The following is a 25168-nucleotide window of genomic DNA, read 5'->3' as shown; positions in this document are numbered from 1 at the left end:
ACCATTTTGCTGTAAATGATCTGATGTCATCATTTCTTATGGCTGAGTAGTATTCCATCGTGTATATGTGCCACATCTTCTTTATCCAGTCTTCTATTGAAGGGCTTTTTGGTTGTTTCCATGTCTTGGCCACTGAACAGTGCTGCAATGAACATGGGGCTACATGTGTCTTCACGTTTCAATGTTTCTGAGGTTTTGGGGTATATACCCAGTAGAGGGATTGCTGGGTCATAACGTAGTTCTATTTGCAGTTTTTTGAGGAACCACCATACTTTCCTCCATAATGGTTGTACTACTTTACAGTCCCACCAACAGTGAATGAGGGTTCCTTTTTCTCCACAGCCTCTCCAACATTTGCTATTACCCGTCTTGTTGATCATAGCTAATCTAACAGGGGTGAGGTGGTATCTCATTGTAGTTTTGATTTGCATTTCCCTAATAACTAATGAAGCTGAGCATCTTTTCATATATCTGTTGGCCATTTGTATTTCTTCCTGGGAGAAGTGTCTATTCATGTCTTCTTCCCATTTTTTTATTGGATTGTTTGTTTGTTTGTTGTTGAGTTTTATGAGTTCTTTGTAAATTTTGGAAATTAGTCCCTTATCTGAGCTGTTGTTTGAAAATATCATTTCCCATTTAGTTGGCTGTCTGTTTATTTTGTTATCAGTTTCTCTTGCTGAGCAAAAACTTTTTATTCTGATGTAGTCCCATTCATTTATCTTTGCCTTCACTTCTCTTGCCATTGGAGTCAAGTTCATAAAATGTTCTTTAAAACCCAGGTCCATGAGTTTAGTACCTATGTCTTCTTCTATGTACTTTATTGTTTCAGGTCTTATATTTAGGTCTTTGATCCATTTTGAATTAATTTTAGTACACGGGGACAGGCTGTAGTCGAGTTTCATTCTTTTGCATGTGGCTTTCCAGTTTTCCCAACACCATTTGTTGAAGAGTCTTTCTTTTCTCCATTGTGTGTTGTTGGCCCCTTTATCAAAGATTATTTGACCATATATATGTGGTTTTATTTCTGGGCTTTCTATTCTGTTCCATTGGTCTGAGTGTCTATTTTTCTGCCAATACCATGCTGTTTTGATTATTGTGGCCCTATAATATAGTTTAAAGTCAGGTATTGTAATGCCCCCAGCTTCATTCTTTTTCCTTAGGATTGTTTTGGCTATTCGGGGTTTTTTATAGTTCCATATAAATCTGATGATTTTTTGTTCCATTTCTTTAAAAAATCTCATAGGGATTTTGATGGGAATTGCATTAAATTTGTATATTGCTTTAGGTAATATGGCCATTTTGATTATATTTATTCTTCCTATCCAAGAACAAGGAATATTTTTCCATCTCATTGTATCTTTTTCGATTTCCCTTAACAATGCTTTGTAATTTTCATTATATAGGTCCTTTACATTCTTTGTTATGTTTATTCCTAGGTATTTTATTTTTTTTGTTGCAATCGTGAAGGGGATTATTTTTTTGAGTTCGTTTTCTAATATTTCATTGTTGGCATAGAGAAAGGCTATGGACTTCTGTATGTTAATTTTGTATCCTGCGACCTTACTGTATTGGTTTATTGTTTCTAATAATCTTTTTGTGGAGTCCTTCGGGTTTTCGATGTATAGGATCATATCATCAGCAAAAAGTGATACCTTTACTTCTTCTTTTCCGATATGGATGCCTTTTATTTCTTTGTCTTGTCTGATTGCTCTGGCCAGAACTTCTAGCACCACGTTAAATAAGAGTGGAGAGAGTGGACAGCCCTGTCTTGTTCCTGATTTAAGGTAGAAAGTCCTCAGTTTTATGCCGTTTAAAATGATGTTGGCTGATGGTTTATCATATATGGCCTTTATCATGTTGAGATATTTTCCTTCTATACCCATTTTGTTGAGAGTCTTAAACATAAAATTGTGTTGTATTTTATCAAAAGCCTTTTCTGCATCTATTGATAAGATCATGTGGTTTTTGTTCTTTGTTTTGTTGATATGGTGTATTACGTTAACCGTTTTGCGTATGTTGAACCATCCTTGAGATTCTGGGATGAATCCCACTTGATCATGATGTATTATTTTTTTAATATGTTGTTGTATTCGGTTTGCCAGTATTTTGTTTAGTATTTTAGCATCTGTATTCATTAGAGATATTGGTCTGTAGTTTTCTTTCTTTGTGCCATCCTTGCCAGGTTTTGGTATGAGGGTTATGTTGGCCTCATAAAATGTGTTTGGAAGTATTGCTTCTTCAATTTTTTGGAAGACTTTGAGTAGAATAGGAACCAAGTCTTCTTTGAATGTTTGATAGAATTCACTAGTATAACCGTCTGGGCCTGGACTTTTATTTTTGGGGAGGTTTTTAATAGTTTTTTCTATTTCCTCCCTGCTGATTGGTCTGTTTAGGCTTTCTGCTTCTTCACGACTCAGTCTAGGAAGGTTGTATTGTTCTAGGAATTTATCCATTTCTTCTAGATTGTTGTATTTGGTGGCATATAATTTTTCATAGTATTCTACAATAATTCTTTGTATATCTATGATGTCTGTGGTGATCTCTCCTCTTTCATTTTGGATTTTATTTATTTGAGTCCTGTGCCTTTTTTCCTTGGTGAGTCTTGCCAAGGGTTTGTCAATTTTGTTGATCTTTTCAAAGAACCAGCTCCTTGTTTTATTGATTTTTTCTATAGTTTTTCTGTTCTCTATTTCATTTATTTCTGCTCTGATTTTTATTATCTCCTTTCTTCGGCTGGTTTTGGGTTGTCTTTGTTCTTCTTTTTCTAGTTCCTTAAGGTGTGAAGTTAAGTGGTTTACTTCGGCTCTCTCTTGTTTGTTCATATAGGCCTGAAGTGATATGAACTTTCCTCTTATTACTGCTTTTGCTGCATCCCAGAGATTCTGATATGTCGTATTTTCATTTTCATTTGTCTGTATGTATCTTTTGATCTCTGCGCTTATTTCTTCTTTGACCCATTCATTTTTTAGAAGTATGTTGTTTAGTTTCCACATTTTTGTGGGTTTTTCCCCCTTTTTTGCAGTTGAATTCTAGTTTCAAGGCTTTATGATCAGAAAATATGCTTGGTACAATTTCAATTTTTCTAAATTTGCTGATATTGTCTTTGTGGCCCAACATATGGTCAATTCTTGAGTATGTTCCATGTACACTAGAGAAAAATGTATACTCTGTCGCTTTGGGATGAAGTGTCCTGTAGATGTCTATCATATCCAGGTGTTCTAGTATTTCGCTTAAGGCCACTTTATCTTTATTGATTCTCTGTTTGGATGACCGATCTAGAGCCGTCAGCGGAGTATTGAGGTCTCCAAGTATGATTGTATTTTTGTTAGTTTTTGTTTTAAGGTCAATAAGTAGCTGTCTTATATATTTTGGTGCTCCTTGGTTTGGTGCATATATATTAAGGATTGTTATGTCTTCTTGATTCAGTGTCCCCTTAATCATTATGAAGTGACCATTTTTGTCTCTGAGTACTCTTTCTGTCTTGTAGTCAGCATTACCAGATATGAGTATTGCTACACCTGCTTTTTTTTGGGTGTTGTTTGCTTGGAGTATTGTTTTCCAGCCTTTCACTTTGAATTTGTTTTTATCCTTGTTGCTTAGATGTGTTTCTTGTAGGCAGCATACAGTTGGATTTTCTTTTTTAATCCATTCTGCTACTCTGTGTCTTTTTATTGGTAAGTTTAATCCATTTACATTTAGTGTAATTATTGACACTTGTGGGTTCCCTACTGCCATTTTATAAATTGCTTTCTGTTAGTTTTGTATCTAGTTTGATTCTTCTCTTTTGTTTTTCTATCATTTGTTTCTGTTTGTTTGTGTTCCATACTTCTTTCCTCTGTTGCTACCTTTTTTAAGTCATGTGTTTTTGTGGTGGTTTTTTCTAGGGTGGTTACCATTAAGTAATGAAAAGGGTACCTACCATATTCATTGTAGTACCCTATCTTATAAGTATTTCTGCACTTCATCGTCCTTTGCTACTGTTAATCTCCATTCTCTCCCCCCTTTTTTTTCCTTTGTTGTCACAGTTTAAGTTTGGTTTTATTGTGTTCTTGGTGGAGCTGTTACTTGTGGTGTTGTTTTCTTTTGTTCTTTGAATCTGGTTGGAAAACCCCCTTTAGTATTTCCTGGAGTGGGGGCTTTCTGCTGATAAATTCTCTCATCTTTTCTGTATTTGTGAATGTTTTTATATCTCCTTCATACTTGAAGGATAGCTTTGATGGGTATAGTATTCTTGGCTGAAAGTTCCTCTCTTTCAGGGCTTTAAATATTGGGGTCCACTCTCTTCTAGCTTGTAGAGTTTCTGCTGAGAAATCTGATGATAATCTAATAGGCCTTCCTTTATATGTTGTACTCTTCTTTTCCCTGGCTGCCTTGAGAATTTTTTCTTTGTCATTGGTTTGTGTCAACTTTATTATGATGAGCCTTGGAGTGGGTTTGTTGAGGTTAAGAAAACTCGGTGTTCTGTTTGCTTCTTGAATTTGAGGCTTTAGTTCTTTCCACAGGCTTGGGAAGTTCTCGTCTATTATTTGTTTGAGTATATTCTCCATTCCATTTTCTTTCTCTTCTCCCTCTGATATACCTATTATTCTTATGTTATTCTTTCTGATGGAGTCAGATAATTCCTGTCGGGCTTTCTCGTTTTTTATTATTTTTGAGTCTCTTTCTTCTTCTCTCTGTTGTCCCTCAAGTTGTTTGTCTTCTATTTCACTAATCCTATCTTCAATCTGGGTTGTTCTGCTAGCTAAGCTTGTTACCTCGTTTTTCAGCTTGTGAATTGAGTTTTTCATTTCTGTTTGATTTGTTTTTATAGTTTCAATTTCCTTGGTAATATATTCTTTGTGTTCATTGAGTTGTTTTCTGATCTCCCTATATTGCCTTTCTGTGTTTTCTTGTATATCTCTGAGTATTTTTAAGATTTCTATTTTAAATTCTCTGTCATTTAGCTCCAAGGCTTCCAATATGTTAAGTCTTTTCTCCATAGATTTTTCCACATCTATTTGTGTTACCTCTCTTTCTTTTGTATCCATAATATTCGATTTCCTCTTTCTTATTGGCATCTGAGGGTGGTCTTGTTGATAGCACTAATTAGAATTAATAAAGAGTAAAGAGTAAAAAAACAAACAAACAAACAAAAAAAAAAACCAAAGGGTAAAACACCCCACAAAAAAAAGCAGTAATAATTTATTATTTCCCCCTTTTTTTTCTTTCTTCTCCTTCCCTCCTCTCCCCTCCTCAGGGAAATATCGTGCCTATAATGGAGGGCCTGGTTTGCGGTGAAGAGTTCAAGGGGCAAAAAAAAAAAGGGGAGTAGGGACCTACTAAATGCAAAAAAAAAAAAAAAAAAGGAAGAAAATCTTAGACAAGCATAAGTTGATCTGCCTGCGGGTGATGGTCAACTAAGAGATATAATGAGAGGGATAAGAGGGAACCAGAAAAAAAGGACAAAAAAAGGAATAATAAAGAAGAAAAAATAAAAATAGTAAGTAAAAATCTGTTGTATTAAGTGGAGCGAAGACCAAATACAATGGAGACCTTGGGTTGGGAGGACCCAAAATGCCACAAAAATAAACTAACAAGAAAAAAACAAAAACAAAAGCGAAAAAGAAAAATAAAGCCAAAAAAAGCCTTGAGTCCCAAATTAACTAATTTGTTCGTGATTGAGGATTAAATGGGAGGAAAGTAAAACGAGAAAAGAAAAAACGAATAGAAAGGAAAAAATAAGAAAAAGAGAAAAACGAAGGAAGAAATAAAAAAGGAAGAGAAAAAAACAAAATAAAGCAAAAAACAACAACAAAAAAAAAACAAACAAAAGAGGAGAGAGTGAGAGTTAAGTGTCCTGGAGTATAACCCCAAAGGAGGGTGAGGATGAAGAAGAGAAACAAAATGTAACACTTATGAGTAGTGTAGTTCAAGAAAAGGGAAGCATAAGATGGGCAGAGAATAGAAGGACCGAGGTGGAGGAAATAAAGGCAATAGGATAGAAGAAACAAACAACAACAACAACAAAAATTAGTGGAACAAGTTGTAAAGTCTGTGGATTTTTCTTGATTTTGAGATGTTAACTTCTTCCTTTTTCTTTTCTCTCCCTCTTCCTGGTCGGTGACTCTGTACCCCAGGCTCTGCCCCTGTGTCACATTTAGGTAGGGATTTGCAGTTGATGGGATTCTATGGCAATGTCATATAATTGGCTTTAGTCTTGCTGGTAGTCAAGGCTTGTTGGCGTTTGCAGGGTCCAACGATGAGAGAGTTTGCTTTCGTGGATTCTCTCTCCTAGTCCCCCCTTCCTGAATTAGCAGCCTGGTGATCCATCTATAAGGCTGCCACTGCTTCTGCCTGGGGAGTAAGAGGCTCAAAGAGCTGGGAAATCCCCACTCTATCCCCACTCAGTGCAAGGCTTTGGGAAGGGCTCTGGCAGTCAGGGCCTCCAGTGTAATCAGGCGGGGGTGGGAGTCAATTGTTGTCAAGGTGACTGTTCAGCGCCTAGCATTCAGTTGGACCTCTCAACCCAGGCTTTCCACACTTTGTAGCCTGTTTTGGCTGGTAAGAAGAGGCACTAGTCTCTGCTTGCGACTAGTGTAGTATAGATCTTATTATCTGCCAAGTCCTTCTTGTTAGCGTTTATCCCTGAATATGGAGGCTCTATCAATCAGAAGTTGCCCCCGCCCCTTTAGCGAGAGGCACTAAAAAATATCACGCCTCTTGTCTTGGGTCGGTGAACTGAGAGAGATCTTATCAATTAGAACCGAGGGTGCGCAGATTTCACGGGTTAAGTTAATTTTAGTAATTGGGTCGCAGCTGTGCTCCCGAAGGTATTTCAGGCTGCCTGCGCGCGCCCCTCCCCCAACGCTTGATTGTTAGCTTGAATGGCTGGGTGAGGTGCCCCGCCCGCGGAGAGAATCTCCCAAGTAGGGAATACCGCCCTGGGGCCTCTCCCGCTCCCCGTGCGCGGGCCGCTGGGAACGTTAGCGGTGCTCGGTCTGCAATGCTTGGTCTGCAACCAGACCGGGCGCGCGCCAGCGGCTGCTCGCCGCTCCGGAGTGTGGGCGGTGCTCGCTCTGCAACCGACCCGGGCGCTGCTCGCAGCGGCTCGCGGCGGTGGCTGGCGGCGGCGGCACTTCCTCGAGGCTTGAATGAACGTCCCTGCGGTAGCTTCCTCCACACCCTCGTCTCTCAGATTCAAGTGATAATAGTCCTTTTGCTTTCAGTTTGTGTGGAACTCCGTAATGCTCCGAAGATAAATTTTCCTGTTTCTAGTTGATAAATTTGTTGAGATTTTGGGGAGATCTGTCGGACGCGCTGCTCACGGCGCCATTTCCGTGACGTCACTCCTCTCTTTCTTTTCTTATTGATGATAGCTATTCTGACAGATGTGAGGTGATACTTCATTGTGGTTTTGATTTACATTTCCCTTATAGCTACTGAAGTTAAGCATCTTTTCATGTCTCTTGGCTATTTGTATGTCTTCTTGGGAAAAAGTATCTATTCAGTTCCTCTGCTCATTTTTTTTTAAATTTTTTTAAAAAAAATTATTTTTTTTTTATAGGGACAGAGAGAGTCAGAGAGAGGGATAGATAGGGACAGACAGACAGGAATGGAGAGAGAGAGAAGCATCAATCATCAGTTTTTCATTGCGACACCTTAGTTCATTGCTTTCTCATATGTGCCTTGATCGCGGGCCTTCGGCAGACCAAGTAACCCCTTGCTTGAGCCAGCGACCTTGGGCCCAAGCTGGTGAGCTTTTTGCTCAAGCCAGATGAGCCCGTGCTCAAACTGGCGACCCCTGGGTACTCCGCATCCCAGTCCGATGCTCTATCCATTGCGCCACCACCTGGTCACCTCCTCTGCTCATTTTTTAATCTGATTGTTTTGTTGTCATTTTTGCTTTGTGGAATTGTTTGATCTGGCTCTCTGCCCTTCTTTTAAATTGGATTTTTTATTTACCTGTATTTTTGGTGGAGTTGTATGAGTTCTTTATATTGTGGATATTAATCCTTTACTAAAGGTATTGTTTGTAAATATCCCATTTGGTTGGTTGCCTTTTTGATTTGTTGACAGTTTCTTGCCTTTTAGTTTGATGTAGTCCCGTTCATTTATTTTTGCTTTTATTTTCCTTGCCTTTGGGGTCAAATTCATAAAATTCTCTCTGAGACCAGAGTTTATAAGTTTAGTAATTATGTTTTCTTCTATGTATTTTATTGCTTCTTATATTGAGATCGTTAATCCATTTTGAGTTAATTTTGTGTATGATGTCAGGTAGCAGTCTAGTTTTATTCCTTTGCATGTGGCTGTCCAGTTCTCTCAATGCCATTTATTGAAAAGTCTTTTCTTTTTCCATTGTTATGTTCTCAGCTCTTTTGTCAAAAATTAGTTGCCTGTAAATGTGTGGGTTTGTTTCTGGGCTCTCAGTTCTGTTCCATTGATCTGTATGTCTCTTTTTCTGCCCATACCATATTGTTTTGATTATTGCCACTTTGTAGTAAACATTTCTTTTTAATGTCTCTGTTTTTAATACTTCTTTAGGAAAGGATTTGAAGATGATCGAATTGAAGCTTTACTTCATAAAATTGAGATACAAATGAAGCATCAGTCTGTCAGCTTTGGACTCGCCCTGACGTCTGTGTGTAATTTCTCAGCCATCTCCTTTCTTTCTTTTTCTTTTGTTTTGTTATTTTTGTAATTAGTAGTTCTTGAAAATACAGTGTGGAGTAAGCATAGGCTTACAGTTGTAAGTACACAAAACACAGACTTCTTATATTTTTATTAATTGTATTATTTTCTGTACTAACAACTGTAAACCTACTTTTGCCACACCCTGTATAGATTGCTAATCATAGCAACTTTCATTTGGACCTTGAAAGTTACGCTGTTTTGCATCTGATAATTTTAAATTTAATTTAGTTTTATAATATTTAGCTTTTTACTAGGTTGCTATTGGCTTTTTGGTATCTTATGTTTGTATGTAAAATAGATTTACACAAAACACTTTATGTGGGTAGGGATTTATAATAACTGTTGATTTGTTGTTAGTTATATTTCCTAAAAGTGATTTCTAAACCTGTGCTTTTTTTATTGTATTAGGAATAAATAAGTTTAAAATGGGTTTAGTTTTTCTTTTAATCAAAGAATGACTTAATTTTCAATCTGTGGTATTTTTAAATGTAAAAACAGATTTTAATAAAATGCCAAGCTTTTGAAGTTGGCTGAGCTGATGTAGAGTTCATCATGTGATTTAAACTCCCTGTTGCAGTACATAGCTTCCTGCTGGAATCATGACGGGGACCCTGTGGAGCTCCTGCGGCTGGGGCAGCAGGTGGCTCAGTTCAGGCAGTGCCTGAAGGAAAACCCAAAGTTTTTGCAAGAAAAAGTGAAACAGTATTTTAAGGTAAGAAAATTGGAGAATATAAGCTTTTAATTTTGAAGGTGAATTTTATAATGAAAGGAACATTAGAAAAATCTACTTTATGTAAATCAATTTCTTTTTTTTTTAATTTATTTATTTATTTATTTTTTTGATGACAGAGACAGAGAGAGGGACAGACCGTAGGGAGAGAGATGAGAAGCATCAGTTCTTCATTGAGGCACCTTAGTTATTCATTGATTGCTTTCTCATATGTGCCTTGACCAAGGGGCTACAGCAGAGCCAGCAACCCCTTGCTCGAGCCAGCAACCCCTTGCTCAAGCCAGCGACCTTGGGCTTCAAGCCAGCGACTTCTGGGGTCAAGCTAGCAACCATGGGGTGATGTTTATGATTCCATGCTCAAGCTGGCAACCCTGTTCTCAAGCTGGATGAGTCCACACTCAACCTGGTGACCTTAGGGCTTTAAACCTGGGTCTTCTGTGTCCCGATCCAACGCTCTATCCACTGTGCCACTGCCTGGTCAGGTAGTCAATTTCTGGTAATAAATAGGTGATTTGATTTCTTAATGACTTAATTAAAATTTTAAATGCTCATATGGACTTAATAATTTAGTTTTCCAGATTCAGATGTGAGTTGGTTTTTTTATGACTATATGCATATTATTTTTTATATATATATATATGTATTTGTATGTATATAAACAAAACATCTGCATAAATTTTTGTTCTGTTTTGTTAATAGAACATATAGATTATGAGAATAAGTCACTGACATGTTTGAATATTTTGGTTATTTTTATAAAGGATTCTTTGGATGCTTGCTCCTTGTTTCTGTGGGATTCTGTGCATTTGTACTTGGTGTGTGTTCCTGCTAGATAGTCGTCAATGCGGTAGAACTTAAAAGACCCTTGACCATGGGGTGGGGGCTATTGTAGGACTGCTGTCTGTTATGAAGAGTGACTGTTGTACTTGGTGCCATTGTTTTGGACATGGAGAATGATTAGATCATTTGACCTGTGATTTAAGTTACGTATGTTTTTGGGAGGAGATTGTGGGGGTGTTTTTTTTTTTAATTTAAACCTTTTTTAATTGTAAATATTTCGGAAATCAGCTACAATAGAAATTCTTAAATGGAAAAACTAAAGACCAGCAAAATTGAAAAACTTAACTAGATAAAAGCATTTGTGGTTATTTTACTCATCCTGATTATAATTGTAGAATAGCTGCCATAAATAGTGAAATTTTTGGTAACATGCATAATTGTACATGTTTACTGATGACTCTTTGTTTAGATTTTATGAGCTCTTTATAATTCTTAATGAGTTTGCTTTTTTTAAAAAAAAAAACAAGTGAGAGGCATGGAGGGAGAGAGACAAACTCCCACATGTGCCCCGACCAGGATCCATCTAGCAACATCAAGGGCTGATATTCTGGCCATCTGGGGCCGCTGCTCCATTGCTCAGCAACCAAGCTATTTTTAGTTCCTGAGGCGAAGCCATGGAGCCATCCTTAGCGCCTGGGACCAACTTGCTCATTTGAGTCATGGTTGTGGGAGAAGAAGCAAATTGTCTCTTCTCCTGTGTGTCCTGACTGGGAATCCTACCCAGGACTTCCACATGCCGGGCTGACGCTCTACCACTGAGCCAACCAGCTAGAGCAGTGGTTGACAAACTCAGTCAACAGAGCCAAATATCAACAGTACAATGATTGAAATTTCTTTTGAGAGCCAAATTTTTTAAACTTAAACTATATAGGTAGGTACATTGTTATTACCTTAATTAGGGTACTCCTAAGCTGGCCTTTGTTAAACACTCAAGGGGCCAAAGAGCTGCATGTGGCTGTGAGCTGCGGTTTGCCAACCAAGGAGCTAGAGCAACATTTTCTTTGTAAGTGAGTTTATCAACTCACAAGCATAACATTGTAAAGAGTATTCTTTGTTATAACACAGTCTCCTTCCTGTGATAGATAAAGGTAAAGCTTAGGAACTTTCTTTGCTGTTACAGATATTTTATTGATTGATTGGATTTTTTTTTTTTTTTGTAAATATAATGGGGTAGCATCAGTAAATAGGCTCATGTAAGTTTCAGGTGTAATCTCTGTGGTACAGGATCTGTATATTGCATTCTGTGCCTATCACCAAAGTCTAACCATTTTTCTTCACCATATATTTGGTTTCCTTTACCCCCTTCTCTCTCATAACTACCATACCATTGTGTATGTCTATGAGTCTAAGTTTTATATCCCATGTATAAGTGAAATCATAGTTCTTTGCTTTTCTTTTGATTGACTTATTTCATTTTAACATAATATTCTCAAGTCCATCCATGGTGTTGCAGATGGCAGTATTTCATCTTTTCTGATAGTTGAGTAGTATTCCATTGCATATATGTACCACATCTTCTTTTTTTTTTTTTTTTTTTTTTTGTATTTTTCTGAAGCTGGAAACGGGGAGAGACAGTCAGACAAACTCCCGCATGCGCCCGACCGGGATCCACCCAGCACGCCCACCAGGGGGCGATGCTCTGCCCACCAGGGGGCGATGTTCTGCCCCTCCGGGGCGTCTCTCTGTTGTGATCAGAGCCACTCTAGTGCCTGGTGCAGAGGCCAAGGAGCCATCCCCAGCACCCGGGCCATCTTTGCTCCATTGGAGCCTTGGCTGCAGGAGGGGAAGAGAGAGACAGAGAGGAAGGAGAGGGGGAGGGGTGGAGAAGCAGATGGGCGCTTCTCCTGTGTGCCCTGGCTGGGAATCGAACCCGGGACTTCTGCACGCCAGGCCGACGCTCTACCACTGAGCCAACCGGCCAGGGCCTGTACCACATCTTCTTTATCCAGTTTCCTGTTGAAGGACACTTTAGTTATCTTTATGCCTTGGTCACTGTGAATAATGCTGCAATGAACATGAGGGTGCATATATCTTTGCTAACAAATGTTTCCGATTTTTTCGGGTAGATACCCAGTAGAGGGGTTGCTGAGTCATATGGTAACTATTCTTCATTTTTTGAGGAACCACCATAGTGTCTTCCATAATGGCCACACCAGTTTACATTTCTGCCAGATATTTTCCTTGTACAAACAAAATATAAAGGAAATACTGAGTATTGATACATTAATGGCTACAACATAACAATAATCATCCTAATGATAGTAGTAATAGCATATACAAATTACATAGTTACATAGCAGATATGAGGGTAAGAATCTATTCCGGCTCTCATACTTTCTGCAGGACCACCATTAGGATGAGTTTTGTTGTCATCACTGTTTGAAATGGAAGGTGGGTCTCAGGACCAAGAGCACACAGGCAGAGAAAGGCTAGTTTATCATGTTGGGCTTTAATAACATCTTGTTTTAATTTGACTTTTTTGTTGCTATGGTTGTTGCAGAATAACCAGCATAAGTTGACTTTATCAATGAAACCAGATGACAGGTATTCAGAGAAACAAGCACAAATGGAAACTGAAAAACTGAAGCAAAAGGTCAGCGCTCTTTCCCTGGAGGACAAGCGGCAGATCTACGACAAAGGTCAGAGGCTCATTTTTGCTCCCGGTCATTCCCCAGCCTTTGCCCAACACTGTGGTGAACTTCTTACTGAGGAAATAGTTGCAGGCAAGTCTTATTTCAACCAAGCAAGCATTTCTTGGTCACCTGAGAAGTTCTACGTTGGGAGCAATGGGTTCAGCCTCTAGTTGGGCAGGAAAGGCAGGACTTGTGGAAATGACACAGCTTCAGAGGTGTAGTCACCTCACAATTTTATAAGTACTTCTGTTTTCAGGTGCTGTATCATGCACCAATGTGTGTGTTGTGTTGCCACGTGTAGTAAACTGCCCACCGAGCACTGTGGACGTGTGAGCTGTGAGATCAGAGGAGCGGGTCTCGTCTCGGGTGGGGAAGGGCGTGAGCTGTGGTGAAGCCACACTCGGGTCTGTATGGTGCAGGCACAGTGAAGACAAAGTGTAGAATTCCTTACAGCACGGAACATACACTCACTTTACAGCCCAGTGCTCCTACTCTTGTTTACCCAGGAGAAATGAAAGCGTATGTCCCCACAAAACCGGAAACAACTCACATCTTCATCGACATGCTATGTTCACAAAATAAAATGCTCCTCGGCCATAAAGAGGAACAAAATTTAGATGCATTCATTATGGATGAATCTCCAAATTTCCTTGCTAAGGGAAATTAGCCAGACACAAAGAATACCTACTGAGTGAGTCCATTTATACGAACCCTGGAAAAGGAAAAGGACAGTGACAGAAGGCATGTGAGGCCAGCGTGGGGACAAGGAATGGCCCACAGGGAGTGAAGAGGGGACTTTATGGGGTGTTGGAAATGTTCTGGTTCATGACGTGGTGTTCCATTACCTTATATATCTGTCAAAACATAATGAATTATATCTTTAAAATAGTGAATTTCAACAAAAATATATATTAATGAAATATACTTATTAAAATGTCCTGACAGGCAGTGTCACAGTGGATAGAGCGTTGGCCTGGAACACTAAGGACCCAGGTTCAAAACCCTGAGGTCGCCAGCTCTGGCACGGGCTCACCAGCTTTAGTGTGGGGTCACCGGCTTGGCTGGAGCTCCCCAGTCAAGGCACATATGAGAAGCAATCAGTGAGCAACTAAGGTGATGCAATTACGAGTTGATGCTTCTTCTCATCTCTCTCCTTTCCTGTCCCTCTCTCCCCCACCTCGTGCGCATGCAAAAAGATATATATGCACACATACACACACACATACATATAGTACACACACAAATATACCCTCCTATTTTGATCAAGCTAAGTTTGAGGTGATTTAATCTAGTAAAGACAAAATTAGTGTCAATATGCAACCTTCATCGCTGAATTCTTTTTTTTTTTTTTTTTTTTTTCATTTTTCTGAAGCTGGAAACGGGGAGAGACAGTCAGACAGACACCCGCATGCGCCCGACCGGGATCCACCCGGCACGCCCACCATGGGGCGACGCTCTGCTCACCAGGGGGCGATGCTCTGCCCATCCTGGGCGTCGCCATATTGCGACCAGAGCCACTCTAGCGCCTGGGGCAGAGGCCACAGAGCCATCCCCAGCGCCTGGGCCATCTTTGCTCCAATGGAGCCTTGGCTGTGGGAGGGGAAGAGAGAGACAGAGAGGAAAGTGCGGCGGAGGGGTGGAGAAGCAAATGGGCGCTTCTCCTATGTGCCCTGGCCGGGAATCGAACCCGGGTCCTCCGCACGCTAGGCCGACGCTCTACCGCTGAGCCAACCGGCCAGGGCCATCGCTGAATTCTTTAGAAATAAAGCTAGTAGATCTTCTCATGAATTTGACATGTTAAACAATAAACACAAACTTGTGTTTTTTGAGTGCCAGTTGACCAAGATCCATCTTTTATTTTTTGTTTTGTTTTGTTTTTAGCAAGAGAGACAGTGGGATAGATAGGGACAGACAGGAAGCGAGAGAGATGAGAAGCATCAATTCCTCATTGTGACACTGTAGTTGTTCATTGATTGCTTTCTCATAAGTGCCTTGACTGGGGGGCTCCAGCAGAGCCAGTGACCCCTTGCTCAAGCCAGTGACCTTGGGCTCAAGCTAGAGACCTTGGGCTTCAAGCCAGTGACCGTGGGGTCATATGTATGATTCCATGCTCAAGCTTGTGAGCCTGCACTCAAGCTGGATGAGACCACGCTCAAGCCAGCGACCTCAGGGTTTTGAACCTGGGTCCTCTGCATCCCAGGCCTGGTCAGGCTTTCTGTGTTTTTTTTTTAATCGAGGTATATTTGACATAACTAATTTTGGATATACAACATGATTTGCTACATGTATGTTTTGCAGTGATCACCACAGTTAAGTCTAGTACATCTGTCACCACACATAGAGTTTTTCTTGTGATGTGAACTTTTAAAATTTACTCTTTCAGTAACTTTAAAATATGCAATATAATATTATTAGCTATAATCAACATGCTATACATTACATCCCCATGACTTACTATAACCTGAAATGTGTAACTTTGACCACTTTCACTCATTTTCCCCCCTCTCCCCACCTCTGGCAACCAGCAGTCTGTTCTCAGTCTGAGCTTGGTTTGCTTTGTTTCTGTAGTATTGATTCTACATATAAGTGAGATCACATGGTATTTGTTTTTCTCTAACTTTTTTCACTTAGACTAATGGCCCTTGTTTTAGTCATGTCACAAATGACAGGATTTCTTTTTTTTTTCTTTTTTGGTGGGTAAATGGTATTCTATTATGTATACTATATACCACATTTTCATTAATAATTTATAAAAAAAAATTTTAAATGTATTCAGTTACAGCTGGCATACAGTACTGTATTGGTTTCAGGTGTCCCAACCCAATGATGTTTTATACCTTTTAAAGTGATTCCTTGGAGAAGTCTCTTACCCACTAGGCATCATGCAGAATTGATATATTCCCTCTGCTGTACTTTATATCCCAGTGACTTTTTTTTTGTATATAGTCACTTTTATTATAATTCGTTAAGTACATTAGAAATTGATCTTTATTAAGAAGACATAGGTTTTCATGGACTTCTGCTTTGAGGATAAAAAAGGTCAAGCATCATCTTAGCTTCAATTTTTTGCCTCAGGCATTCTGAAAACTTCTCTGGGCCTTGTAGGTCCAAGGACCATACTTTTTTAATAGACCTGCCCATACTCAATGGCTCCTATAATACCTTATAAATTCAATGGGCCGTCTGACCTCTGGTGGCTCAGTGGATTAAGCATTGACCTGGAATGCTGAGGTAGCCAGATTGAAACCCTGGGCTTGCCTGGTCAAGGCACATAGAAGAAGAGAAGCAACTACTATGAGTTGATGCTTCCTGCCCCCCCAAACACCTTATTCTCTCTCCCCAGAAATCAATAAATAAGATCTTAAAAAAATAAAATTTCAATAGGTCACCTGGTCAGTGGGACAATCTGGGGCTATGCCTGAGAATCTGCATTTATGTCCTATTCCCATTTTTTACTCCCAAGGGCAGTTACTTATCCTCCAATAATAGTACCATGATTACCAACTCTGTCAAATAGAGGACCCAAAAAACACTGTCAACTGCTGAAAAGTAAGGTGAGTCTCCTCTTCTCTCCCCAAGTCAAGTTATTTGGAATTTTGACTGAAGGCCAGCATCACCAATTCAGAGCAAATATCTTACCCAAAAAAGTTCAGTGACTTTAATTTAGTGAGAGGAGAGGAGGCAGAGACAGACTCCCGCATGTGCCCCCAACTAGGATCCAGCCAGCAAGGCCACTAGGGTTGCGGTGCTCCATTGCTCAGCAACCAAGCTTTTCTTAGTGGCCGAGGCCGTGGAGCCATCCTCAGTGCTTGGGGTCAGCTCACTCCAATCGAGCCATGGCTCCAGAAGGGGGAGAGAGAGAGAAGTGAAAGGAGGACAAGTGGAGAAGCAGATGGGCACTTCTCCTGTGTGCCCTGACAGGGAATCAAACTTGGGACATCCCTGTGCCGGGCCAACTCTCTACCACTGAGCCAACTGGCTAGGGCCCCAGTGACCATTTTATAGCTGGCAGTTGGTACTTAATCCCTTTCACCTTTTTCTTCCATTGTCCCAATCTCCCTCCAATCTTGTGACTATCAAACTTTCTCTGTATATGTGAGCTAGTTTCTATTTTATATGTTCATTGATTTTGCTTTTTTTAGATCCACATACAAGTAAAACATAATAATTGTTTTTCTCTGACTTATTTCACTTAACATAATGTTTTGTAGGTCCATCTACTGTATGTTGTCACAAACGACACATTTCATTCTCTTATGGCTGAGTAATATTCTGTTCTACATCTTTACCACATTTTTAAAAATTGATTTTAGAGAGGAAATGAGACAGAGGAGAGAGACAGAACATTGATCTGCTCCTGTATGTGCCCTGATAGGGAATCAGACTGGCAACCTCTGCACTTCGGAACAATGTCTAACCGATTGAGCTATCCGGCTGTGGCTTTACCACGTTTTTGTACATTTATCCATATTGCTTCCATATCTCGCTGTTGTAAATAATGCTGCAGTGAGCGTAGGAATGCATATATCTTCTTGAATTTGTGTTTTCATTTTCTTCAAATGAATATCCAGAAGTGAGATTGCTAGATTATATGGTAATTCTGTTTTTGATTTTTTTGAGGAACCTCAATATAGTTTTCCAAACCAGTTGCACCAATTTACAGTCCCCAAACAGTGCACGAGACACGCTCACCAGCACTGATTATTTTCTTGGGGTTTTTTTGATAGTAGCCTTCCTCATGGGTATAATGTATTTCATTGTTGTTTTGATGTGCATTTTTCTCTGATGGTTAGTGATCTTGTGCATCTTTTCATGTTTCTGTTGGCATCTGTACTTCCTCTTGAGAAGAATGTTTGTTCACGTCCTCTGCCCATATTTTAATCAGGCTTTTTTTTTGCTGTTGAATTTTGTGAATTTTATATATACAGTGTGTCCGTAAAGTCATGGTGCACGTTTGGTCACAGGAAAGCAATAAAAGATGATAGAAATGTGAAATCTGCACCAAATAAAAGAGAAACTCTCCCAGTTTCATACCTATTCAGTGCAGTTCGATGTGGGCTCACGCACAGATTTTTTAGGGCTCCTTAGGTAGCTATCCCGTATAGCCTCTACAGACTCGTCACTGACTGATGGCCTACCAGAACGGGGTTTCTCCACCAAACTGCCAGTTTCCTTCAACTGCTCATCCCACTGAGTAATGTTATTCCTATGTGGTGGCACTTTATTATAAACGTGCCGATATTCACGTTGCACTTTGGTCATGGATTCGAACTTAGTGAGCGACAGAACACACTGAACTTTCCTCTGTACTGTCCACATCTCGACTGGCATGGCCGTGGGCTGCTCCACTGTATACACGGTGTTACATCATCATCTGCACATGCGCATATGCTGCCACATCATCCTACAGAAACTGGGAGGGTTTTCCTTTAATTTGGTGCAGATTTCACATTTTTATCATCTTGTTGCTTTCCTGTGACCGGTCAAAAGTGCACTATGACTTTACAGACACACTGTATTTTGGATGTAAAATGTTTAACAGATATTTGATTTGCAAATACATATTTTCTCCCATTTCTTAGGTTGCTTCTTCATTTAGTTGATGGTTTCTTTGGCTGAGCAGAGGGTTTTAGTTTGGAGTCCCACCTATTTTCTATTGTTTTTATTCATTTTTAGAGAAAGGGGGGAAGAGAGAGAGAGAGAGAGAGGAGGGGGAGGAGCAAGAAGCATCAACTCCCATATGTGCCTTGACCTGGAAAGCCCAGGGTTTCAATCTGGCGACCTCAGCGTTCCAGGTAGATGCTTTACCCACTGAACTCCACAGGTCAGGCCTGGAAAACTTAATTAAATTTATTATGGTAACACTGATTAATAACATTACATAAATTTCAGGTGTATGCCATTATACTTTGGCACCTGTGTACTCTATTTGTGCTCACCACCTCATGTCTAGTTTTTGTTTGTTACCATGCATTTCAGCCTTTACATACTTCGTCCTCTCCCCTCCCCCTTCCCCCGGGTATCCACCATTCTGTTGTCTGTGAGGGTCTGTTTGGGTTTTTTTTGTTAGTTTGTTGCTTTCTAGTCTTATATTCCACATGGTGAAATGGGTTTTGTTTTTCTCTGACTTATTTTGCTTAGCGTAATACTATTCAGATCTGTCCATGCTGTCGCAAATGGCAGTTAATCTATGCAGCCACTGGAAAACAATATGGAGGTTCCTTAAAAGATTAAGAGTAGATCTATCATGTGTCTGTATTTTGGGTATTTATCCAAAGAAAGTGAAAGTAATAATTTGTAAAGATACATGCACCCCTATATTCACTGCAGCATTATTTTTTTTAAGATCTTATTTACAGATTTTTAGAGAGAGGAGAGAGAGAGAGAGAGAAAGAGGTAGAGGTGTGGGAAGCATCAACTAATAGTTGCTTCTCGTATGTGCCTTGGAAGCATGGGGTTTCAAACCAGTGATCTCAGCATTCTAGGTTGATGCTTTATCCACTGTGTCACCACAGGTCAGGGTGACTGCAGCATTATTTACAACAGCCAAGATATGGAAATGACCACCTTCCAATTTTACTTAAACCTGTTTGTATAGGAGATAATTACGTGCGTAAGCAACAGAGTGGGCGCTCGCTGAGTGACCAGATTCCTGGCTTGGCTGTGGAGGTGTGTGCTGTTTGAAGAAACAGTTACTCCAGTCCACACCCAATAAACAAAGACCCTTATTACAAAAGTGTACTTTTATTTTACAGATCACTGCAGAGTAGGACACAGTGCTAGTGCTTAGTGGTTATTTCATCTCGATAAGTCTTTCATGTGTATGTCGTGTGAGGAATCAGTCTAATCTGTAAGCATTAAGGGAAAATGAGAATGGGAGATTGTCTAATAAATTAAACTCTAAGTACCCTTCCAGTTTGAGGTGTCTATGTGCAACAGTAAGTACGGGGAGGGAGTTCACCTGCTGAGAGGACGAAGCGGTGCCAGCAGTTTCTGGGCCTTCACAAAGGAGCGGTGGGTATTTCAGAGGACAAGGGAGGTGGGCCCTTGAACTCTTGTCAGGACTGGACAGGCAGAGAGGCAAGAGGCCAAGTGCACAGAATTAGCATCCAAGGGGCAAGGGGTCAGGAGACTTGGTTCGTTGGAGTGGAGTTGACAGCCAGGTGAGGAGGTCCTGGAACAGCCAAGAGGTTTAAGTGTGAGGTGCATGGAGCCCCCTAGGAGCTGGGAATGGGGCTGTGGAGGGGAGGTGATGCAGGCTGTGCTTGGACCAGGGACCCAACCCCAGCAGGGCCTGTAACAGGCTGCCCCGAAGCCCATCCCTGTCTGAAGGGGCCATTTCTTAGTCACTGACTTGGGGAACTTCAGGGAGGCGTCCTTCAGGGCAGCTCAGCAGACGCCAGGGGATCAGTTATCTTGTGAAGTGATGTAGTGTTTGTTTGACAGAACTTTAAATTGTGCAGAGGATTAATGTGTGCCTTAGTCAGCTCTGTCCTTGGTCACACGTGGAGCGTCTGGAGCCTTCCCCTGACAGTCGGGTGCTACTGTGCAGACTCCCAGACTCTCCCCTCCAATCAGATCAGTGGAGGAGCTGGCCCAGAACATGTGTTTTTAAGTATGTTTATAATTTGGGCAATGTGTGTGAGCGTACGACCATTTTGCTTAAGTTAGTGAACATAAAATAAGAATGAAGTACAAATATTACTAAATTGCAGTCCAGCAAGAAATAGTTTGAAAGCTCTAAAGATGAGTTCTATCTAGTATTATACCTGGGAGGCAGGAATGAATTTCACGACACCTTTCAGTTGTTATTGTCCTAATATCCCCCCCCCCCCTTTTTTCCCTAGGTTTAGAATTACAGACTCAGCAAAGCAACGCTCAGGATGCCTCTTGTCTGCCGGCGTTGAAAGTATCAGACATTGAGCCCAGCATTCCGTTTACTGAGCTGGCTGTGGGCCTGGCAGGTCAGTGTTAGCTCTGGTGGGTGTGGTGCCCGGGTCCATGAGTGAAGTTGCAGGAGTGAAGTTGGGTGCGCTAGTTTGTCATAAACCACGGGAGCACCCCTGTGACTTTCTAGTCCTGCCCTTGATGTTTCCTTAGCTGGTGTTACCACTCAGTGATGACAGACTTCTCTGTGCTGGAGGGGCCTGTCTTTCCTCCAGTGGCAGAGCTCTGGGACCCATGCTCCTGGAGTCAGGAGAGTCTGGGCGATGTTGCAGCTGCATTAGATGCAGCTTTTAAAGGGCACAGGCACCCTTTGCGGCCTTGCCCTCACCCGCTCTCCGGCTCAGCCAGCAGTCTAGGAGAGGGGACAGCATGTGGCAGGACTGGAAACGCCACACATCACCTTGTATTGAGGCTGAGAGGCGTGAGAGCCAAAGGGAGCTGCAGGCCTCTGGCATCTCGCCTCTCCTGGACTTCCCTCCCTAGGCTGCCGCTCTGGCTTCCGGGTGGAAGCGCAGGAGGCCTCTCTGGAACAGCGTCCCATCACAGATGGTCAGTTCCCACAAGGCGTGACTTTATTGTTCTGCCCTGAGGAAATTCTGACAGCAGCCTTGCACTCTGCCACGTGTCCTCTAGTGCAGTGGTCCCCAACCCCCGGGCCACGGACCGGTAGTGGTCCGTGGGCCATTTGGTATCGGTCCGCAGAGAAAGAATAAATAACTTACATTACAATGTTTTATTTTTAAAAAATGACCAGATTCCTTCTGTTACATCCGTCTAAGGCTCACTCTTGATGCTTGTCTTGGTCACGTGATACATTTATCCGTCCCACCCTAAAGGCCGGTCCGTGAAAATATTTTCTGGCATTAAACCGGTCCATGGCCCAAACAAGGTTGGGGACCACTGCTCTAGTGTAGGAGTGTAGAGCACGTTTGAGCGTCACGCTGACCTCTGTGAAGCATCTGTCACTTGCCTTTTGTCTGTAGCAGGGCCTGCCCTGGTGACCACGTCTGAGTTATTTGTGTGCGTGTGCACACAAACGGGTTCCTTTCTCCTAGAAAATGGGGTTACCATCCACTGATTCTTTAATCCCCCACAGTTTGGGTTTCCCAGTGAAGATTGTTAAGGGCTGACTAAAGACTCGGTGAGGACAGCTTAGTCGTCAGTGAGTGTTTCAGTTCCTCTGCTGGCTTAAGGCATTGGGCTCAGATGGAAAAAAGAACACAATATGCCCCTGGGGGCCTGGGACCATGGAACCGCAAGGCCAAGCGCACAGACACTGTGCCTGGGGCTTCACAGAGGGCTGTCAGGGTCCTGGGGAGGGACACGTTAGGGGGAAGAGTAGCAGTTGGGCTGGGCGCAAAGGAGGCGGGGCGCGTGGAGCCCAGCGGGACCGGCAGTTAGGAAACCTGGAGCACCCTGTTTCTCCCTCCTGGTTCTCTAGAAAGCAAGGACTACCTTAGTACGGAAGACTATTTAAATTTTACCATAATTAAAGTACAACAGAGAAATTTGTCTAAGAGCAAATGGATTAGTAAGTTTTAAACCTCCACCGTTGAAAAACATTACCATTTAAAATATATTAAACAATGATTATATGACTAAGACTGTACTGGTAAAGATGAAAAGTGAAATGCCTCTGTTTCTCCAGCTGGGGACGTCCCCGTCCAGTACTGTGCCCAGCCCACCAATGGCGTGGTCTACTTCCGGGCCTTCTCCAGCCTGAACACCCTGCCCGAGGAGCTGCGGCCCTACGTGCCGCTCTTCTGCAGCGTCCTCACCAAGTAAGACTCGTGTGCACAGCTCGGCACGCGCTCCTCCAGTTTGTTGAGGGCTGTCCTATGTGTGTTTATTTCATTTTAGTCCATCCATAATCACTTTTGAGTGAATCATTTTGTTTTTCAAATTCCATAGTGTTTTTACAGTGTATTAAGGGTACTTATATTTGTTGAGTTTTTCTCATGAAACTCATGTTTTCTTACTAAAATATAGTACATTAAATACTTATAAACCTTGGGTGTAAGTAATATTTACAAAATACTGTATCTACTTCAGCAGCTAAGCTATTTAAGATTGTGAAAGAAGGATGGTTTTGCATCAAAAAATGTAAAGAATTAAATCTGACACATGTGCCAAGGGTGTCCTTGAGAGGCCATGTTGTGTGCCCTCGTTCGCTGAGCTGCTTTTGCAGTCCTGTCATCTCAGGTGAGCAGATCCGACAGTGCAGGCAGCACAGGCAGGCTCTGCTGCGTGCCCCTGTACCTCCGCTGCTTCGGAGGCTGAGGGGGGCGGGCTTAGTGAGAAGTGATTGGAGCTGTGAGCTGGGTCCCCTTCCTGTATTCCTGGAGCAGCGAGGGAAGGGAGACCACTGTAGCAGATAGGCTGAGCCCCGTCCTGTACTGCAGGAACTAGACGCATGGACAGCCGCCCCACCCTGCTCCGTGTCAGGTTGCATGAGAAATGCCTTTGGCCTTGCAGAGTTCTTGCTCTTTTTTAATATGGCTCCCATTTCTTGTCTTTTTATGGCTCTGGTCGTTTTAGAAAAACCTCACAGTGTTGTCTTGGCTTAAATTACTTCGAACGGCAGTTAGCATGTTTCTACCAAAACAACATCCATGTTCAGACTTTATCTTTTCTTAAAAAAAGGCTTAGTGTTTAGATTTCACCCCCAACACTACCAAATATTTGAGCAGACAGTCTGTGTCTGATGTTTGGAAGAACAGTAGGGAAGACACGTAAAGCACTTGAAAGCCTCACATTGGGGAGCAGTTCAGTATTTTACTTCAGTACTGGACAGCGGCTGCCCGCGTGTCTGGTGGGCTGGACCCTGCCACCCTGGTTCTCCTGGGGAGAGGGCCGTGACGGCACTGCCTGTGGTCTAGTTGAAGGTGTGAGAGGTTCATGCAGGCCCTGGGTCTTGGACTGAGTTAAGCTCATGTTTAAGATGATGGGCAGAGATTGTGTTAGTAGTGACTTAGGAACTCACTGCTGTTCACAGACTGGGCTGCGGCGTCCTGGACTACAGGGAGCAGGCCCAGCAGATAGAGCTGAAAACGGGCGGGATGACCGTGTCTCCCCACGTGCTCCCGGACGACTCGCATCTGGACACCTACGAGCAGGTGGTGCTTGTTTCTCCAGCAGAGGGGGCTCAGATTGTTTTCTTTTAAAGTGTGTCACAATTAATTTCCTCTCTTTTTTTCCTGATTTAGGGTGTGCTTTTTTCATCTTTCTGCCTAGATAGAAACCTGCCAGACATGATGCACTTGTGGGCTGAAATATTTAATAGGTAACTTGATTTGCAGAGATGTTAATCCTGTGAGAGTATTACAAATCTGGTCTGAAGTGTGCTAAAGGGAAACAGTTTTACTCTGTTGGGTTGATTTCAGAGCCTACTTTTACTTGTAACTCCTGTGGACTTGTAAAATTTCTGAGGACGTGTACATTGTCTGAAAACTTAGTTGATACATTTTCCATGCTGTTGAAGGGGCTCTGATGGGACTCCAAGAACTCAGTGCACTTTTCTTTGTCTACAGCCCGTGCTTTGAGGAAGAACAGCACTTCAGAGTGTTAGTGAAGATGGCCGCTCAAGAGCTGTCCAACGGAGTCCCAGACTCGGGGCACGTCTACGCATCCGTCAGAGCGAGCAGGACCCTGACGCCTGCGGGGGACCTGCAGGAGACGTTCAGCGGGATGGACCAGGTGACCAGCTGAGGAGACGTTGGGTGTTCTGGGTTAGCCAGATCTCCCAGACTTGCTCATGTTGTTTAGTACTAAATTATTTATCTTAGTAAAGCTAAGTCTAACTGACCTTATTTCTTGGGGAACTAGCCTCCTCTTCCCCCTATTTCAACCTCTCCCAAAGGCAGGCAGGTGCAGCTCACACACAAGCACAGAGTCATAGTTCCCATATCAGGGGTGTCTGGTCCCCGCTCCGCCCCATGGGCTCCCCGCTCTGCTTGGGGTGTCTGGCTCTATGTGTTGGTTCCTTTGGTTTAGGTGAGGTTGATGAAGAGAATCGCAGAAATGACAGACCTCAGACCCATCCTGAGAAAGCTCCCGCGCATCAAGAAATATTTATTGAACTGCGACAATATGAGGTAGGGTTTCATGGTTTGTTTTTGAGCAAAGATCCTAACAATTCATCCAGTTTCACTAAGTACAGTGTGCAGATGCTCTTCATATGAAGTTGTATTTACATAAACTTAACTACAGTTAGAAAGAATGCTTGGTGTAGATTATAGAACTGATTCTGGACTTCAGATATTCTAATGAAGAAATTTCATATGGGGGAAAATATTTTATGTTTAATAAGTGTTGAAGGAGGTGAGGAAGAAAGCAAACAGATTTTATC

General features: G+C 41.8%; 1 protein-coding gene across 1 annotated transcript in view; it reads left to right on the top strand.

Moving 5' to 3' along the window:
* Positions 1 to 25168, top strand: part of PITRM1 (pitrilysin metallopeptidase 1) — a 52015-nt gene that overhangs the window by 19785 nt on the left and 7062 nt on the right. The window contains exons 12-20 of the mRNA XM_066384874.1: positions 8521 to 8617; positions 9248 to 9382; positions 12741 to 12879; positions 20721 to 20837; positions 22469 to 22601; positions 23816 to 23936; positions 24027 to 24103; positions 24351 to 24516; positions 24814 to 24914. Of these exons, the coding sequence (XP_066240971.1) occupies positions 8521 to 8617; positions 9248 to 9382; positions 12741 to 12879; positions 20721 to 20837; positions 22469 to 22601; positions 23816 to 23936; positions 24027 to 24103; positions 24351 to 24516; positions 24814 to 24914 (1086 nt within the window). The remainder of the gene's footprint in view (positions 1 to 8520; positions 8618 to 9247; positions 9383 to 12740; positions 12880 to 20720; positions 20838 to 22468; positions 22602 to 23815; positions 23937 to 24026; positions 24104 to 24350; positions 24517 to 24813; positions 24915 to 25168) is intronic.

Source organism: Saccopteryx leptura, chromosome 5 (genome assembly GCF_036850995.1).
Source record: "Saccopteryx leptura isolate mSacLep1 chromosome 5, mSacLep1_pri_phased_curated, whole genome shotgun sequence".
NCBI lineage: Eukaryota > Metazoa > Chordata > Mammalia > Chiroptera > Emballonuridae > Saccopteryx > Saccopteryx leptura.
This window is presented reverse-complemented; position numbering and strand designations above follow the sequence as displayed.